The following is a 10,688-nucleotide window of genomic DNA, read 5'->3' as shown; positions in this document are numbered from 1 at the left end:
TGGAGACATAGGTGGAGTGGTAAAAGGATCCATAATGGTGGAGTTGTTGATAGTTTAGTCCTAATGTGAAGAGTTTTAATTTCGAGGTTCTACAGCCTGAACGCACGGACTTTTGTCCCCATGTTCGTTAGTCTTGTTCAAAGCTCGACTTTGATCTTGCTTATTCAGAGCCATTATTCTCAACATTACTTTCTCGTTCCTTTTCTCCACACCCGTTCTGACTCGCTACAGCTGCAAGATGCAATTCGTCAGACTCTCTACTTTGAACCAATCATCGAGGTGAGGTAAGTCGTGTGGTCACTTCTTCAACAATTACCTTGCCGTACACTTCCTTCCCGAATCTAAGCGTCCCGTTCCTAGGCCGTTACTTCTCGGATGATTCCCTAGCTCCCGACAGCGGGCAGGGTTCTCCAGGCCTTCTTCGAGGTCGTGGTCATCATGATGTACGCATGCGGCGCCAGAACAGCGTCGGTAGCGACATCCGCGTATTCGCTGGGACGCGTCTCCGGAGAGAATTGCCGGTCGTATGTTTCAAGTCTGGTATGAACATGGGGGTTCGATAAGAGTTTTGGGATTATGTTGTGCCAACTGATTGTTATCTGCTTGCAGCTACTGGGACTGAGTCTGTGGGCGTGGGGCAGAGATATAAGGCTGGACTATCAGATGTAGTAAGCCGGATGCACATCATACTGTAAGTAGGCAGCTTAGACGAGAAGCACGGGCTCAGATATGTTGGACTTTGACTCCTTGGACCATAGAGACTTTCTTTCTCTATACGAATGCGAATAACTTCAACAATGTTAGGTGTTATTGGTGGAGAAAGACGGCGTAAAGTGAACTGATCGTGAGCAGAGGAGACAGCAAAAGGCCAAGAGCGGGATGTGAAGAGCAGTTTGAAACATTCTACTCCCGACCAAAGGTCGTTAAGGTGGTGGATGCGGGCGTTTGAGATGTGCAGCTGAGCCTCACCTGTACATAAACTCTACTTGCTGTCCATACATATGAAATTCTGGAAAGCTTCTCCGCCTGTTCTCTCAATGTCCGTAAAGTCTGAAGGTTTGCTGGCAGCTTCGTAACACTTTCTAATCGCTACCTTTCGTTGCCGTATCAGGTCATGTATTCCTCAGCGATATTCAAAGTATTTCAACCTGTTGCGCCGCATGGATATCTGTACTGATTTAACCGCGATAATTCGAGCAACATCCTATTTTGGACAGCCCCGCAAGCAGGAAACCAAATCACAACCGGTGCTGATATCCTTCAACGAAGCTCGGGCGAGCTCGGGCCTACCTGCACAGAGATTGCAGCCACGAGCAAATGAAAGTATATTCTCATTGATGGATATGTCAAGTATCGGCTGCCAGTTTCCACGCCGCAATACTACTCTGACACATTGTCGAGAAGCAGACTTGGAAACAAGAATCATATTCGTCCCATCTCCCAATCACAGAACTCAAACGAACCTAAAGCTTTCTGGCTATCACTGTTGCGCTAACCTTTTGGCTACAACAGTTTTGATGTTCTTCATACTTATGGAGTCATTCATCTGACCATCTTCTGGACCGAGATCCAGCTCGGCGACTTCCAGTCGTTCTGGAACAACGCCACTCTTCCACATCTTTCGTCGCCAGTACCACCTTAAGCAACACTTATCTCTTTCAAGGCATTGACCCTTCCATCGAGAGGGAGCTCTAACGAGTAAGTGGCAAACTCCAGCGTCTTCGGGATTCATCTTACGTGAGGCTGTCACTGATATCAGCTGTCTTTTGTATGAGGGGGGTATGATATCCATCACCAAACTGGCTAGGAGCTCATAGTGGACGAAAAAGCATGCACCTTCTGCCAAAAAAGGAAGCAATAGACGGGTATAGCTGTGATCTCCCGAGAAGGGAATGCTGTAAAGAGACACTTGGGCACCAACTTCCTACCAACAAAGAAAATCAAATAGAAAACATCTGCTGCTTGACTCTGAGTCTTTGCACATTAGCCTCGGTGTGGACTTATGTATGATCATATGGCTACGTCCACAAACTTGACCCCGCGCGCAAAGACCAACCGGAATCTCCCCATTCCAGCATACTAGACATTTATCCAGTCTAATACTTAGCGTGAATTTGAAAAATTATGTTAGACTTCCTACATGTCAACATCAACAACAATAGCAAAAAATATGTCGGAAAAGATGAAGCTCTTCACACTAGCACTTCTTGAGTCTCAGTTCAATGCTATGACCATTTCCACACCTCCAATGCAGGCTCAATAAAAAGCTATACGAAATGTAAAGCAGCCCTTTCCACACTGTGAATAAAGCAGAAGATAAGCGGGGCATCACTCGACGCCACATCGAGGACGAGTGGCTGATCCTGATCTCAACCCACACCTAGAAACTTGACTTTACATGAAATGAACTTCAAACTTGAACGCCCAACGATCAACACGGGAAGAAGACGCTTCTTGACACCCATCATAACACAGGAAATCATAACCAGAAAAGCAACAGCAAAACTTCGGCACCTCGTACCCAACACCTCGCTTACCAGATCCGGCAGGAAAACACACTTACTCAAAAATAAACTCCTCTCTTTCCTCAAACCCCATCCTCTCAAAAAGAACCAAAAAAAAGAGAGTCTTTCACAAACTCGGGAATTGAGCCCTGCAAACACACATTAACATCAAATCACCCCACTCCTCTGCTGTAAGTGTATACATACCGAGGCGGGGCTCGCTGAAAATGATCCGTCAGTACTTGGCACAGGGTATTTTTGAGCAACATGTTACTCACAACCCGCGACCTTGAGGTTATCTATGCCAATAATAGCTAAGAGCCACACGCTCTACCTAATGAGCTACCCGGGCTTTCGGGGTGACTGGGAAAGTTGTTATTTGGGTTCTTGGGGCAGAGAAGGGATGCTAGCGAGGTTGGAGAATTTTCTTCTTCTAGGCTTTTGGGTGGATTTTCTGACTCAAAGGTACAGGGCTGGCTGCAGATTTCACTACTAGATTTCACTACTAGGCTGAGGATTTTGTCTGTTCATTCTTCTTCATTTCGTTCGGTATATATACAAAGGTCTAGGTCAAATGATCTACGCCAACCAATGCTAATGATGCCAAGTAATCTCCTCCAGACATAAAACAAAAACCAGCGACCAAGACACCAAGATCTCCAGTATCTTCCTTTCCCGTTGTTCATTCATTAAACGCCATGCAAATGCTTCGCTCCAACCCAGGCCGGGATAAATGGTGGCCTTTTGTCTAAAATGCCGCTACTGCTGAAAATATGAGAGAGATCCTCCTTCTATCATGCACATATCTACATCGCCGCATAAACAATACCCGCACCGACGGCTGCCATGGCACCGATGTTCATAGGAGCCGTCGTTCGCTGTGCGCCTGCTTTCGATGTCGCTGTCCCGCCTACGGTCACGGTGCCTGCGACCGCACCGCCGTTGGTTCCTGCTACTGCCGTAGCTGCGTTCGCGACTAATGTTGCGTCTGGGACGGCGGTGGTACCTGTTCCGATCTCGACTACGCTTGTGCCTGTGGCGTTGAAGTTCGTCTGTGCGATCGAGATCTCGTTGTTGGCGAGGTCGTAGACGAGGTAGGCGGATCGGATGAAGGTGTCGCCCAGAACGGAGGTACTGGAGCCTGCTGGGGCGATGCCGAAGAGGCAGGCTGCTGTTCCGTCCGAGAAGGTCAATTGTCGGCCGTTGCTGGAAGTTACGGAGAGGACAAGCTCGTCCATGGGGACGGAGATGGTGGGTGTTGAGAAGGTAAAGTTCAAGGTGGTGGTATTGCTTGCTAAGGAGCAGGGCACGTATGCAGCGCCTTCTGAGGAGTCGTATTGTGCTGCAACTTGCTCGTAGATGGCTTCCGTCATCGCATCTGGGAGGTAGGTCAAGGAACTGCCTGTGTCGAGAAGAACGGCCTGTGCTTGGTTCGATGCAATGACAGTATTGCCGAGAGTCACCTCAGTAAGAGTGATCAAGAACTCTGCAAAGTATCCATCCTCCTTCTGCACTGGCAAAGTCTCGAGTGAGCCGTGGTATTTCGCAGTGTCGACGCCACCAAACAAGATGCTACCAGTGTTGGCATCCAAGTCGTTCAACCACAAGCTGTATGCGTTCGATTGGATCAAGTCGTCTGCCACCATCTGTGCTGGCAAGTTGTTGTATGCCGCCTTTCCTGCTCTGCCAACTTGTACCTCGTTGATCTGGTACCCAATTCCCAAGATACCTTCGTCTGAAGAACTTGTATATCCAATTCCAAATTGCAGAGACTTTAATGTCGTTCCACCAATGGTAAATGTATCCGTTACATAGTCCCCCGAAGCTCCTGATCCGTCCACGTATGAAATGTTGAAGTCGCTTGCCACGTACGAGTATGTCGACGATGCATTCGCTGAGTAGGTACCGGCAAAGGCACATGGGCTTCCCTTTCCTTTACATAATGTCGAAGTTGCTGTGTTCACCCAAAGATCCGAACTTCCAGTGTCGATATGTAATCGAAAGCTTTGTGCTGGCGTTCCCAGTGTCGCATTAGCAAAATATAATGTTTCCTACTAACTGTTAGCCCTCACTCATACCAACGACCACCTCGAGACTGACCTCATTGTCTAATGTGGCTTGGACAGTTTCCGATCTCCTCCGTAACCTGTCCCTCGCCACTGGATTAGGTGTTGTCCTTCTCGATACTGGAAATTCAACGACTCGTGGTGCTCCATCCGTTCGCTTGTGCAATTGAATCCCCTCGGTACATGTCGATAATAAAGTCGCCGCAATGGCGAATGTTGTAACACCCCTCATAACTGTATATATATATATATCTTTCAACTTGATCGTCCAACAACCAGTATATACTATGTCTTAAGATGGGCCACCCTGGAATATATTCCCTGAACAATAACCAGATGACGCGGATAGTGGAGGAGCCAGTAATTTAGCTTCCGATCTAAAAGCCGCTTTCCAGAGACTCGGTGCAGTCACCCGAGATATTTGCCAACAACAGAAGACCTAATTACTAGCTGGAGATCTTCCAAGGGATGTAACAATGGGCTGTATGTGGTCAAACAGAAAGGTCGAAAAGATGGTTCGGAGACTTCTGGATGAGATCCGTCTCAGTATTATGAATGAACGAACGCGCAATATGAGACTCCTTCCGAGGATTAGTGAGACTGAGTGATGTTCCTGAACGATCTTCTCTATAAGGTTGGAGGATTTGCTGTCGTTGCGTTGTGGCGGAGGGGTGCTGCGGCGGGAGGAGGAGGACCGGTAGCGAGGCTGATAGACAGACGATGAGAAAGGAAGAGGTTCTCGATGTGGCGATGTCAGGAAAGACAATGGAAAACTCTTGGTCAATCAAAACGGCGCCAAGACGATCCAAGATCTTGAGTACAAAGGTTCACAAGATGAAGTAATCTGAATCTTTTCGAGTACGCTCCGCGACACACGATACACTTCACCTGGGAGAAAGGGCTTTGTATGTCTTGGCTCGACCAGGGGTCGAGGGGTCCACACCGTGACGCGGCCTCAGACAAATCCTCTCTTCGCCCACCCATCGTCCACTCAGAAGACCGCTGGAGCATCGTGCGCAGACGTCGCAGTGCGCCTCAATAGTGGAGATAGTCTTACGAATCCCTGGACTTAGTCCGGCCGGTGGTGCGAAATGCTATTTCCAGAGCATTGTCGAGGTCCATTGGGGAGGTGATCAGACAGAGCAAACGGGAGCATGACTTTGACTGGGCTGAACCGAAATTCGAAACGCTGGGCCCCCTGTGCAAAGAGGACGATGATACACCTCGATAACAGCCCCGTCTGGGCGAAACGGGAATCCAGGAGGCATTCGGCACTCGACCAGTTTGCTATTGGACCGCCATGAGTTTCGCAAGGAGATCTGGTGCTGTGTACGAGCTATTGGTAAAGGGTGACCGAGAACAATGGAGATTGTCGGATGGCGGAGGAAGAACAGTTGATCCAGTCAGCGCAGGTCATCTGTGAGTCCAACAGTACGTAAGAAGTCTCATCGCCATGAGAGCGCACGACGATGTTTCTCTCGTGAACCACAGATCCATATCGGATTGCCTGAAGTCCGGAGATGGAGATGGAGTTGGAGACGATGAGATGAAATCGGATATTGCGAGGCCTCGACATTGCGAAATGCCCGCCCGCTCGGCACCGACTGGCTGGTTGTTTGGGGCTAGCCTAACCCGGACTATTCCCCTTTTTCACTTCCCAGACGTGCTTCAAGTCGACGCCTTTGGTACCGAATTTGGATCATGCTTTTTTAGCGAGCAGCGACCGCTGGGAGACATCAAACAAGACGACAGTCTATTGTTGGACTTTCTCACATATTGGCATCTAAAAGTGTTTCGACGCTTCAACGCCGAGTCAGTTTTCTCTTACCTGTGTCCTCGGATTCGAAGATCATAATTCTCCGGCATCAATTGGCAATGATATTATCATCACCACGCCCCTCTCCATTGACAAGATCTTGATACCGCCAATTTCAGTGAGACCGTCTCGAAGCCGCGGCTGTGGTATCAGCGGCCGGATCATTGAAGGTTGTCTTCGAGCCGCTTCCATCTGATGTTAAGTTGTTGGTGGCTTTCAGCCTGAGTTACCGAACTGCCAGTTCGTCTCCAGTTGAGTGCTGCATCTGCGTTTTTCTTCTTCGGGATCCCCTGGATGATCAACTGTACATGCCAAGAAACGTTTCTGAAACATCAATCACGTGTGTTGGAGTATCACATGTGAGAGCACTCCTGCATTTGCTGCTCGCTGGGGACTTTGTTATCAAGGAGGAAAGTCAACTTGTTGTCTTTGAAGTCATGGATCATTGCGACTTCCCAATTAGTTATCCGTCTTGTTCCATCTCAAAGATCGTTTCAGCAGAAAGTTCAGTTGCTTGTCTTCTCGGCCCATCACCTTCCTTTTCATGTATGATTTTTGATTGTCCATCTTTCTCGTACCTCCAAAAAGCAGTTCCAGCCTTCTCATGAAGACCACCAGTTTGCATGGCCGTGTTCTGACGAAACCGCCACCAAGATCGATTCCTTTTTGGCTTGCGGTCCTCACTTCTTTGAACTTTCCGCAGTATCAATACCCCAAATACAATCAAGCAAAGAAGTCCTAGTCCTCCAATGACCCCGCCCACGACGGCGTTTATGTTCTTGGTGCCGGCTAGGACGGCACTCGAACTAGTGGTCGGAATCGGTGCCGAAGCTGGGGAACTGCTCGAGGAGTTTCTACCCGAAGTCAAATCGATCGTTGCAGTGGACGTGCTCGTGTTATTGCCACCCAAAGAAGGTTTTGGAGTCGTAATCGCCAACACATTGATCGTTGAGCTATAGTTTGCTGACGTAGAAGTCGATACTGCTGAAGTCGTCGATATCGAATTCGTTTGTGTGATGCTAGCAGAGCTGCTATTTCCTGAACGCTGAGTATTGCAAGCGGCAGACCAAGCCGATAGCATTGCACTATCCGTTGGGCCCCAACCATAGCTCGCAAATGGTGGTACTTGCCATGAGCTTCCTGGACATTGCGTGAAGGCCATTGCGGGACGATGGTATCGATAAGATTAATGCTGCACAGATAATCGGAAGCAGGAGAGAACGATTGAGGATATCACCAACAAATCTTTGATTTTTCAAAACCCAAAGGACGAAAGAATCGCAAAACAATTCGACATATATCATCGCAGAGAGCTCCAGGAGCAACAGCAGAAAGACACCGACGAACCCCGCACTGTAAGAAGTAGAAGACTCAACATCCTCAATTGTACCACCAAGGTACCACAGCACCCAAATTCTGGGAAATTATCTCTGTTGGATACTACCACCATACCAACAATACCACCTCGCAAGCGTTGAAGAAAATGGTGATCATACCTCAAATCACCTGGTCGACATGCAAGTTCGGATGTCGAAACACCAACATCGATGATACGCCGCTTCCTTTGTTCTGTTCTCGGCACTGGGTGTAACCACCCCTATGCAGGTCTACTGTTGAGGATGGTGACTTGCATGCTGATGTCGCATTTGCAATGTGAACTTATTAAAAAGGCACGGCGAATGCGCGAGGGCTTCATCACGTGGAAATCTTTCCCGTGATCATGATTGTCTAGGTGGGACATCTCAGGACTTTCGGTAGTCCAAATGCCTTATAAGAAGCAGGCAAAAGACAGCCCTCATCCTAAAACCAATGATCTTTCTTCCTTCGAGTGTAAGTTGACCAGGCACAACTCTCACCACCGAATCACGACATGCCAAATTCGGCTGCCTGGTGTCCCTCACGTGGCTCCCTACACGCGTATATAATATATTGAGGCGTCCTGGTAAGACGGACGAATAGAAAGTGATCCAATGACCTCAGAACTCTGTACCTGAAATTGGATTTCTCTTCTTCTTTCTTTGCTAGATTTTAGTTGACCTCGAGTTGAAAACAACCCAATTTGTCAAGATGGATTACTATGAAATGGGAAGATGGTAGGCACTCTTTCATCCCAAGCTCTCCAACTCAGAATATTGCAAACTGACCCGATCCTCATGATACAGCCCAGTCTACGCGGTTCGACCTTCCTTCCCTCTCCACGACCATGACAAGCTCTGACAAAAGAAACAGTCCTTCTTCGGCGCAATGGGTTGCTGTGTAGCCCTGACCCTCTCTTGCCTAGGAGCAGGCTACGGAATCGCAAGATCAGGAATCGGAATCTCAGCCGTTAGCGTAATGCGCCCCGATATGATGATTCGAAGTTCGTTTCCTCTCCTCTCTCCACCCATACCCGATACTCAAATAGCACAGATCTCATGCCCCCAATCCTCGCCGGTGTCCTGGCAATCTACGGCCTTGTCGTGGCAGTCGTGATATCGTCCTCGCTGAAGGAGAAATCGGCGCTCCATACAAACTTCGTGCAGTTGGCTGCTGGGATAGCGGTCGGGCTGAGTTGTTTGAGTTCGGGGCTTTGTATTGGGATTATAGGGGATGCGGGAGTGAGGGCTTCTGGGCAGCAGCCAAGGATGTTTGTTGGGATGATGTTGATGCTAATTTTTGCTGAGGTTTTGGGTGAGTGTTCTGTTGTTGCTGGAGAATGAAAGGAGGACTGCAGACTAATTGACTGACTGGGTACAGGTATCTATGGATTGGTCGTGGCTCTGCTTCTTTTGTCGGGGTCCCAGCAAAACGTGACGCCCTGTGCAAATTATTGAAAGAGGCGTAAGAAAGAGTTAGATAGGCACAATGACATAGATTCGACAGCAATAGCTGGAGTTCTAATGCAAGATTCAAGCAGATATAGATACATAAGTAAATAGTAATGCTTTTGAAAATGATGAGGGTTTTGGTATCAATCGAATTCAAGGCTCACACTAGTGATATGGCCCCGAGAGACGGCGAAATTAATGTGTTGATGGAACAGTTCAAAGCCAGAAGCAGTTTGGTGCATCTAGACTCCATAATGCCTCCAACTTCCCTAGGGATAATACGGCATCCAACCCCGCGGACGTCTCCTCAGCACCAACAACCAAAACAAAGCGCCAAAAGCCATCCCGCCAAGATGGTCAGCATGGCCAAGATGAGGTCCCCATACGCCCTGCAGACCAGCAATGCTGGCAGCTACCGAGATGCCAAGAGCAGTCCACATCGGCATTGGTACGAATCCAAGTATAATAGAATGTCTGGGCATAACAAAAGTTAGGGCGGTAACCAATCCGAAAACGGCCCCAGATGCTCCAACAACTGCCTTGTGATAGCCCTTATTGCACTGCCAAGTAGAGTACTGAGCAATACCACCGGTGACAGCCGCGCCAACGAAGATAATTCCAAATGTAGGTACACCAAACAGGGTGATAATCGAGCGTCCAAAGCCCCATAGCCCAATCATATTAAATCCTATGTGCATTAGGCTGACATGATTGAAGGCGGACGTCAAAATCGTGTAGTATCGTCCGTTCTGAATACTTTCGTATGACATAACGAAGTGTTTTCGAAACCACTCGATATTCTCTTTGGCTTTGTTGGAGAAGTTGCTTTTGATTTGCACCTCCAAATTGACAGAGTAGATGTAGACGCCAGCGCAGGCTGCAATTATGCCTCCCACGACAATCTTGCCGGAATTGACATGGGGCCTCCGTGGAGGGGGCTCGAAGTTGTTTTGGTCATATTGGTCAGACACGTCTTGTTGGACTCGTTGTTCTTGGGACCGAGATCGATTGGTCTTTCGTGGGCTGCGATTATATTTGTTCAGACGTAATACACTGCTGGTGAATGGTCTGTAGAGTCGCTGGCTTGTTCTCAGATTGATGCGTGCACTGGGAAGCTATATCGCGTGAGCAAAGGGAGCGGGGTGTTTTCTGGAACGACTTACCACAATTCGAGAGAAAAGAGACATCCGGATGGGGTGAAACCAGATCAAGCTGTCAGCCTGCTAGTTAATGTAGCCGCAGATGCGATTGCAAGTCTGCAATGTGCAATGTTCGAGCTTTTGTAAGCTGTCGTTACAGATGTTGGATTTCGAGCTCCAAGACCGTACTTCAGCCACTGGGTTTGCAAGCCATGTCTTCGGGTGACAGGATTATACACGGCAATTACAACTTACCAGACCAGATGATGTTATGCCCGAGCATAGGAACACGCTCCAGAACCATGTGCATATGAACCGTGAAGTTCGTAGAAGGTGCGAATGTATGAAGGTACGAA

The 10,688-nt window shown here is 48.3% G+C and overlaps 5 protein-coding genes across 5 annotated transcripts; 2 read left to right on the top strand and 3 right to left on the bottom strand.

Moving 5' to 3' along the window:
- Positions 1–120: 120 nt before the first annotated feature.
- Positions 121–832, top strand: LY89DRAFT_722811 (uncharacterized protein; the record flags this gene model as incomplete). The annotated part of the gene is made up of 4 exons (XM_018218760.1): positions 121–284; positions 347–540; positions 610–691; positions 805–832. The coding sequence occupies 4 exons, from the start codon at positions 121–123 to the stop codon at positions 830–832; spliced, it is 468 nt and encodes a 155-aa protein (XP_018066070.1).
- A 2,478-nt stretch (positions 833–3,310) lies between these two features.
- On the bottom strand, positions 3,311–4,802 carry LY89DRAFT_674278 (acid protease; the record flags this gene model as incomplete). The annotated part of the gene is made up of 2 exons (XM_018213427.1): positions 3,311–4,555; positions 4,605–4,802. The coding sequence occupies 2 exons, from the start codon at positions 4,800–4,802 to the stop codon at positions 3,311–3,313; spliced, it is 1,443 nt and encodes a 480-aa protein (XP_018066069.1).
- Positions 4,803–6,742: 1,940 nt separating this feature from the next.
- LY89DRAFT_230274 (uncharacterized protein) lies at positions 6,743–7,741 on the bottom strand. Its single transcript, XM_018206031.1, has one exon. It carries the CDS (start codon positions 7,546–7,548, stop codon positions 6,850–6,852), a length of 699 nt encoding a protein of 232 aa, XP_018066068.1. The 5' UTR covers positions 7,549–7,741; the 3' UTR covers positions 6,743–6,849.
- Positions 7,742–8,179: 438 nt separating this feature from the next.
- LY89DRAFT_625174 (vacuolar atp synthase 16 kda proteolipid subunit) lies at positions 8,180–9,160 on the top strand (the record flags this gene model as incomplete). Its single annotated transcript, XM_018211066.1, has 5 exons — positions 8,180–8,479; positions 8,549–8,561; positions 8,616–8,745; positions 8,796–9,056; positions 9,123–9,160. Coding segments are annotated over exons 1-5 (468 nt in total), but the record flags the coding sequence as incomplete, so codon positions are not given.
- Positions 9,161–9,197: 37 nt separating this feature from the next.
- Positions 9,198–10,668, bottom strand: LY89DRAFT_654445 (rhomboid-domain-containing protein). The gene is made up of 2 exons (XM_018212303.1): positions 10,357–10,668; positions 9,198–10,308 (listed from the first exon to the last, which is right to left on the bottom strand). The coding sequence occupies exons 1-2, from the start codon at positions 10,378–10,380 to the stop codon at positions 9,463–9,465; spliced, it is 870 nt and encodes a 289-aa protein (XP_018066066.1). The 5' UTR covers positions 10,381–10,668; the 3' UTR covers positions 9,198–9,462.
- Positions 10,669–10,688: the final 20 nt, after the last annotated feature.

The sequence above is a fragment of the Mollisia scopiformis genome (assembly GCF_001500285.1).
Source record: "Mollisia scopiformis unplaced genomic scaffold LY89scaffold_23, whole genome shotgun sequence".
In the NCBI taxonomy this organism is placed as follows: Eukaryota; Fungi; Ascomycota; class Leotiomycetes; order Helotiales; family Mollisiaceae; genus Mollisia; species Mollisia scopiformis.
This window is presented reverse-complemented; position numbering and strand designations above follow the sequence as displayed.